At 39.9% G+C, this 8,535-nt stretch overlaps 1 protein-coding gene across 1 annotated transcript in view; it reads right to left on the bottom strand.

The window, feature by feature from the left end:
• Positions 1-8,535, bottom strand: part of rbm20 (RNA binding motif protein 20) — a 34,640-nt gene that overhangs the window by 3,267 nt on the left and 22,838 nt on the right. The window contains exons 5-11 of the mRNA XM_025058732.1: positions 6,254-7,253; positions 5,053-5,117; positions 4,716-4,825; positions 4,003-4,103; positions 738-884; positions 91-222; positions 4-20 (exon numbers count right to left, since the gene is read on the bottom strand). Coding sequence (XP_024914500.1) covers positions 4-20; positions 91-222; positions 738-884; positions 4,003-4,103; positions 4,716-4,825; positions 5,053-5,117; positions 6,254-7,253 — 1,572 coding nt within the window. The remainder of the gene's footprint in view (positions 1-3; positions 21-90; positions 223-737; positions 885-4,002; positions 4,104-4,715; positions 4,826-5,052; positions 5,118-6,253; positions 7,254-8,535) is intronic.

Genomic DNA, 8,535 nt, shown 5'->3' with positions numbered 1-8,535 from the left:
TGGACGTCTCTGCCTGGTTTCTAAGCAGAGGAGAACATGTGAGGAATCATTTCCAGACTCAATCTGCTTCACACTGATCTTTTATCTCACCTTGAGCTGCAGCTCCTTATACCGCTTGGACATTCTAATGAGAACTTTCTGATTGTTAATCATAGCTGGAGTGAGCTGGTAGTATTGAACCATAGCTTGAGCGGCCTCAACATACGCCATTTCCAGAAAGGCCTGGCAAGAGTGAAACAGAACTGGAGTTGAGATACAGTCTCAGATCGTTCAGTGTTAAACCCATATGTATTTCACAACTCTATATTGTCACTTTATAGAAAGTTGACAAAACCTTGGTGCATTGATAGGAAAGTGTTGATGTTACAGTCAGGGATGGCTTGATCTGATACTTGGGATCTGTATCCGATCTAATACCAAAGCCCAAAAGCTCAGCTTTGTGAGACATGCCGTGAACAGAGACACTATCGCCTGAGCAACAGCAGCCCATGGCATTATGGAGGAGAAAAGAAGGCATCTGATTGATACTGGCAGATACTCTTAGTCATAGTATCGGTACATGAAACAGTTGTTTTGAGCCATCCCTAGTTACAGTACTGACTTGATAAACCTCAAGGAAGACAAAGTGAAAGTCATGTTTACGGCTTGAATAAAACGGCTAAAACCGAGCCAGTAATCAGGTTTACTCAAATTACTTACCACATTAAAGTGACTATTTACTCATTACAACATGGTACCTGATGGGTAGAGCGCATGAGGATGTAGTTGGTGACTTTGCCAAAGGGAAGTCCGAGGTTGACGACATCATTTTCTGTGCAGCTTCCTTCAGGGAGATTACAAATGTGAACCACTCTCCCTGTGGTTGCTTTATGCAGCTGAAATGGCTGCAAGGAAGAGAATGGAAACTGTAAGCAAACAGTTCTGAATACAATTACAGTATCTTTCTGTAGTACACCAAAGTTAAGTACTCTCTTACACAGGAATGGTGTTGTCCTGTAGTTTCTTTTTTTTTTTTTTAAGAGAGAAAACTTTATTAATCCCACATTGGGGAAAGTGAGGCAAAAAAAATGAACTAACCCTAACAAGGTGGTGACTAATATAAACAGAACGATCAGCATATAATATAATGATATAGTATACAAACTTAGTCTATAATGTGTTTGGATGTTTTATATTTTCAAATATATTAAATCTAGTTAAATTTGTTGAATCCATATTTACAAAAAACCTCATTCTCATTCTGCCTTTATAAATGCAGCTCATTATATACATTGACACGTAGTTGTTACACATGCTGTTGGACGGCATGTGCAAAAAACAGTTGTTAATTCAGCTTCCTTTTTCACAAAGTCATGCGCCTGCAGCCGTTCTGCTGCAGCTGCACTTTTTCTCGTACCCCTCCTCCTCTTTCTCCGCTTCCCGTGCTGACAAACCTGACAGACAGTACCATGTGTGGGACAGACCGGAGGATTCAATTCCACACTGGACCTGTAGCCAGAGTCTCTGTTTTTACAGGGAATTTGTTCAGACGCGGCCCAACACTAACACAAGCTCCAAAAGGGGTTCAACAGCCATGTAGAGCAGAGGATATAAAAAAAGGCCAAAGGTGAGGCATCAGAATAAAAATATTTATAGGTGATACTGTATGTTGTTAAATCATTTATGATGCCATATAAATGACAACTAGTCATCATATGGCTCAGTATCCAAAATGCCTGAGGGGAAATGACCAAAGAACTCTTTTTAATATGGAATCTTTGACTCACAGAAGGCCGAGAGGTTAATGTGCTGCCTATAACTCAAGCAAAATGATACCATTTGTATTGAGACATACATTAAGATATATGTTGACTTAGTGTTGAAATGTTCAGCTCCTGATGATAAACAAGTTTTCCACCATTATTAGGAAAGGTCAATACAGCTTAGGTTCAATAAAGAGATCCAGGAAAAGACTGTTGCCCGTGGAATATGCCAGAGAAGAAGACCCTTGTTCACTGCATCCACTGATGTCTGACCCGTAAAATGTGGTCTGTGTCTGAAATCCCAGGCAGTTTAAACTTGGCTTAAGTTTCAGACAGTAGCTGTTTCTATTGACCACAGAGCAGACGTGCAGAGTGCTCTGTCATGGTAGAATCACGCGGAGTCACAAAGTGCCAAAAAACAACACTGATTAAAGGGGAATATTCAATTGAATATTATATAGTCAAATGGAGCAAATATAAAATGAGGCTAAATGAATATACAAGAATCCTGTAGTTTCACATGTTAATTTCTTCAATGGTCTTTTTTAAATAATGGCTTAAAATGTACCAATAAAACAGTGACAGGGATTTTTTTCTTTTCTATTTCTGAATTTCTGATGAGAGAATCTATTCGTTAAAGCACAGACCACTGTCTCTTTATGGAGCACGTTGTTGGTGACAGCATCAGTCTCACCACAATGACTTGGCAAACCGAAGGAGCAAATGCTGTGAAGGATAACAACCTTTTCACGGGGTTGAAACTGATAGCGTACTGACTGACATTAGCTGGAAACTGTGCTAATGACTGTTTACTTGTACAAAGCACCAACCATGTTGGAGGATCTACAGGGACGGTCAGCTGGGCTTCACAGTTTTACCTTCGTCTCGGCACAGAGTGCTGGACACTGATCCCTCAGATCATTTTCCCAGCCTCGCACCACTCTGAAATGTTACACTGTTACATGGGGATCTAACCCAGGGGTCGGGGGGTCTGTGCTTCTTATAGTCATTAGCTGTAATCCCATGTTTATCTCTGTGTAAGTTCTGTTTTCATATGGAGCTACTGGTTTCCTTCCTTACCTCCTTAACGTAACATTTAATTAATTTTTGTGTTTGCGTATGTGAGTTTTACCGTGCGTGCGTGTGAGTTTGTATTTGCAGCATGTGTGCACCACTTAACACAGGGATTTGAAACAATAAAACGACACCTGTTCTGCTCAGACCGTTGTGTGTCCAACACTGGCTCATGTAGCGGAGGCTAAAAATATTTTCCCACAGATGGAACAAACAAAACCTTTTGTCCACGAAGCACGAGACTTTTACATCAGTGACTTTGCTAAATAAAGTCTAACGACATTAGATTGAAAAAAGAAAACAAAGACAATGACAATACGAAGATAACAGAATTTGTTAGCATACAAGGGAAGTAAATGCACATTTTAGGCCTGTCAAACAATTAAACTTTGTTTCATAGATTTTCCAATCCAAAAAATCTAAAGAAATATTAATAAAAAAAGAAACAGGTTATACCTGATGTGAAGACATCCAACAAAATTCCACAAAAACAGAAATCTGTTGGAAAACCTGCTTGAAGGATTGTTTAGACTTTAATGGAAATAATTTAGATTTTTGTTTTTTAAATAAAGGTTTCTTTAAATTTAATTCAGAACTTTTTAGTGTACCCTGGTATACTCCAGAGAAGTGCCCCAGCTGTGGTGAGGGGGGTAAATGTGATTATTGAAATTACTGCATGTGTGTCACTGTGTGTTGACAGCATGTTAACCACCTCATTAAGAACTTATTAACTCACTCATCATGTGCACTTTGCTTTATTAGGACGTGATTCTTATTGATAGATTATCTACAGCTGGGTTTGTCCGCTCCAGGCAGGAGCAGACGTCTATAAACATATAAAGCTGCTGTCAACAGCTTTGCTCAGACTTCTACATTTACTAAATATTCATCTTATTTTAATGCATACAAAATATTAAGGTAAAAATAATTAACCTCACCAATCCTACAACATTTTATTTTCTGAATAGAAGTTGCCGTTTTCAACAATCTTTTGGACAAATCTTCTGATCTTTTCCAGAACTAGGTGGCGCTCTAAGTTTGAAAAAGCAGTGCAGACTAATTTCATGTATTATCATCAAATGTCATGTTACTGTCCATTGGGGTAAAATGTGTTTTTTTTTTATTTGGTTTAAACAAAGATCAATCTTGAATCATGGTTAGAGAACAATCCCAACATCAGTCTGACCTTTGACTCTGGCTGGTGTGAGGCAAATTCTGGGTCTGTCAGTGGATACGTCGTCATTGCTGCAGCTGGTAAATACGATGCACTGGCTGCTGAAGAAACATCTGCGGTAAACAAAACAAATATTACCTTTACAGTCAACCGTGGCATGAACTAGACTGAGGTCAAATGTTAAAATGTTACGTTAGCTGAAAAATAAACATCACCTTTTGTGAATATATATACATCAAAAATATATATGTGTATATATGTGTGTATATATGTATGTATTGACAGTTTTGTAATTAGAGTTCCATGCTGATTAGATATAGTAAATACATGTGAAAGAGAATTTTTACTGCAATAACACACAGCTAGCTCTGTCGTAAACTGGCGCTCAGTCAGTATCACCGAGGTCAGAGTCTTTTGTAAATGTATTGTTCATGACATGAAGTAGTTATTACACCCCTCACTCATCACATTTAGGTTGGTGTTGTGACTTTTTGAATTTCAAAACATTTAAATCTGCTGTTATAAATCATTGTATCAAAATACACTGTGTCAAGTTGCTGTCACGCATGCACTACGTAACTCTAAAAATACTCCCTGACTACCACCTATCACACTACGACACAAATTATAGCAATCGGAAAAACACTGTTCTTACGTTAGAGGAGAAAAAAAATAGCAAAGGCAGACACACTTCTCTGGCACTGCTGAGCAGTGGGTCACCCTACCTTGACTTGACGCAGAGAAGACCATGGAGTTTGTCCCCCCGGGAATCAAACCGCCATCGGAGGGCCTGCCAACGGGGTACTGAACAGCTCCCGCTGATAGCACGGCAGAGCTGCAACAATCATAGACGGCTGATTTTAGCCTCACCCCTGCCTTGCTCTCACATTTCTTGTGACAGAGCTCATATTCATAGAACATTAGGACAGCTGTGTGCAGAGCAAGGTAATGAAAATGAAATGCCTCTGTGTCCCGGGGAAGGAGTTGATTCATGACGTGCACAGCTGGCGCCCTCAACATGTACATTTTATTCTTACTTTAGTGAATGAGCCACGTCCTCACCTTTGATTTGAGTACAGTGTTCGATTCTGCAGGTGTAGTTTTCCTTTCACGTGCTGGTCCCAGTCCTGAAAATGCACAAATACGTAAGTAAGTCACATGTATACATACACACACAGATTATCTCAACGGAGACCAGACATTTTTGGCTCCTGACTCCACTTTGACATCACAAATCTCTGGCGACCCCAGAGACATTTCTTTTAGTCTTATGATGGCAGTGGTCAATCAAGATGCGCCAACTTAGATATTTTTAAACGCTGCATTTTATTTGAAATTATATAGTTATATATAAGTCATATTCAGCATGTGAAATAATACATATTTAAGAGTTTGTGTGGTGTTTTTATTGGTCATAATTTTAAAAAACAATTTGCTGAAAAAATAGATATTAGGTCCGGTAGGACCCCACATAGGGTTGTGACCCCAAGGTTGAAAAACACTGTTAATATATAATTTTATTAAGATTTTAATCCAGAGACTGAGCGATAAAGTGTTCAGAGACTGGTTCAGTCATGTGATTATTCAGGTCAGAAGTTTAATTTAACATAAACCTCATAAGATCTGAAATGGATGACGGACAAATTTAACATGTGTTTTTATTTAAATTCCGTCATCTCTAAAGATTTAATACCAATTAAAGTAATCTTTTCTAATGTTTCATGACCTTCTACAATAAAGCCTCAGTTGATTCATATGATTTGCCTCTCACACTGTGGGTAGTTACAGCAGTGGCTCTGGCCAATGACTGAGTTCTCTGCACTTTATCTTCTTGTTTTTTCTTATTTACACTTGCATTAACACAGATGTTAGTCTGGTGAAGTACTTTATGATGATAGAAAAGATAATTACACAAAAACTTTATCAACACAGTGAACAGGACCACCTGAACCTGTGACCCAGAGAGGTCGCTATGATTAAAAGATAAATTGATCATTTATAAATTCCTGAACACCTCTCCTCTAATCTGGAGTCTAACAAACAATTACAGAGTAGAATAAATTATTTTAATTTTAGAGAACTTTAGTCTCAAAGTTATATTTGGAATCTCATCACAGAATATAAAGGAAACAAAAAAATAATCCAGGCGTCACTACGTCTCCTTTCTTAGAAACTGAGTTCCCATCTGTTATTTAATGAACTGATCAATGGTTTAAAGTTAAACATAAACATCATGTTGTGATGAATATTAACTCTGACCAACCTTGAGGTTGTAGACCTTTTTGTCACAGATGCTACATTGGTGCGGCAGCTGAGTGGGTGTGACAGCGTGGTAGTCATTGACCTGATAGGGCTGAAGTATCCTGGTACCTGAGGACTGAGTCCCCTCGGCCCCATGCAGGGTCTGGTACCCTGCAAATCCCTGAGAACCAGTTGAACTCAGGGAGGAAATCTGATTGAACTTGGCTTCAGAGGTCGGCTCTTCTGGGTTATATAGTTCGTTTCTGCTACGGATGGGTTGTCCAGCTGCCGTCCACACAGCGCCACTGTTAGAGACTATGTCGGCGTTTCCAGTGTGACTCAGGCTCACAGGCTGTTTCCACTGCTCACTGATGTTGAATCCACTCTGTTGTCCTTGCATATCCTGGCTAAAGAAATTCCTCTGAAAACCAGCGTTGTTGATGTTCTTCCCCTGGGAGTTAGAGACTGAGTACTGTCCATCTACAGCAGTCCCTGCTTCAAGGTTGTACTGTAGACGTCGGTCTGTGTCACAGGGGTACACGGACGCTGACTTCTTACAATATTCCACAGCCTGTTGGTTTACAGGGCCCCCCCCACCAGCATGGGTAAATCTCACGTTCTCCGGGTTTTGCTGGAAGCCCCCGCCAACCAGGGCCCCCAAGGCTGCATTTGAAGAGGGAAGACCGAGTACTCCCGTGGGGAAGGCACCCTGTGAGTTTCCAACCATATTTACTGTCCTCAGCTGGTTGAAAAGAGGTTGAGACATAGCAACATTCGACAGAACTTGATTGAGAACAGTGGCGGCAGAGGCCGTGTTCCCCCCCTGAGCCTGAGCCAATTTCAGGCGCTGGAGGGTCAGCTGTGCCTGGAGCTGAGCAAGCTGGAGGCTGGCCGGAGTCAGAAGAAGCTGCTGGTTCTGCTGCTGCTGCTGCTGCTGCCCCGCCGCCTGCACACTGCCTTGCAACTGGCTGCCAGCTTCCAGTCCTTTCTTACTGATGCAGTCCACAAGTGTTGCACCGATGCTGAAACACCAAACAAAATAAACATCATAAATACATACCAAGAACCTGCAGTGATGTCTTAGAGAAAGGTTTCCCTAATTAAAACTATGCAGCATTTTGAGACATTTTATATAAAATGCGATATTCTGCATTTTTCTGACAACTTGTCGGACAACAATGTTTAACAAGAAGGTCAGCAGTAGCTGCTGAGGTTCACACTTCATAATCAGCTATAACTAAACACACACTGCTGTAACAGAACCATCTGGTGCTTTGACCCCGTGTGACTGTTCCGTCCTGTCTACAATTGACGAAGGCTCTCAAATGCGATCTAAACTTAGTAGCCCACAGTCAAGTATTCACCACATCTCCTAACAGCTGGCACTCGTCCCAACTCCATCCTAAAGCCACGCCTGTCAACTCTGCTGTACGGTACAGGTCCGACCAGGTGAGGGACCGTTCCTCAGTGACACAGATGACACAGATGTGGAAGAACCTCCCAGGACTGTTAGCACATCAGACATTAGCATTCATGTATTTTACTAATTCATGTGTGTGATATTATTATTTAATGTATTAACATTATTTTACTTTTTTGTTATTATGTTTCTGGGTATTTTTGTGAATTACATTCAATACTCTTAGTTTTTAAAATCTTTTTTTTTAGAAATGTTCACATTTTGCATCAGTACGCTAAGATGGGTTTGATAAAGAATAGTTAAATGTTAATTAGGTATGTATGTAGGTATATATTGTGAATTATCAAAATGCTGGTCAAATATTTTCAAGGACAATAAACATGTAATAATGACAGAGTGAATGATAGTTCTACATGTTTTGGGTTCTACTGTACGAGCTCTCCAGTGAGGCTGAACACTGATGGAGAGATACTCTCGCCTCATTCCAACTTATGAGTCAAATCTATAAATACTGGAGTTGCCATCCCCATCCCCAGACACTGTGTCCTAGACTAATATGGAGTCTCGGGCAGCTGACACTTCAGACCAATCTTATGATGATGATGATGGGGAACTGAGGTGTCAGAGATACTCTAACCAGGTGACAGAGAGCGAAGTTTAAAGGGTCAGACTGACACTTTTGTAAACAAAAATATCAACAAGAAAACTGGAAGTGCCCTAATTTAATTTGGTTATATAATATTATATGATATTATATTAACCAATACATATATTAGCTAGGACAAATATTCATGACTTGTCTGAATTTTTTATCAATACCTTACGTTTTTGGTGTTTCATGTGTACTTGTTTTTAATAATTCAACACAATCTGTTTCTAAGTAA

Source organism: Cynoglossus semilaevis, chromosome 9 (genome assembly GCF_000523025.1).
Source record: "Cynoglossus semilaevis isolate Cse_v1.0 chromosome 9, Cse_v1.0, whole genome shotgun sequence".
Taxonomy (NCBI): domain Eukaryota; kingdom Metazoa; phylum Chordata; class Actinopteri; order Pleuronectiformes; family Cynoglossidae; genus Cynoglossus; species Cynoglossus semilaevis.
Note: the sequence above shows the minus strand (reverse complement) of the source record. Positions and strands in the feature narration are given on the sequence as shown.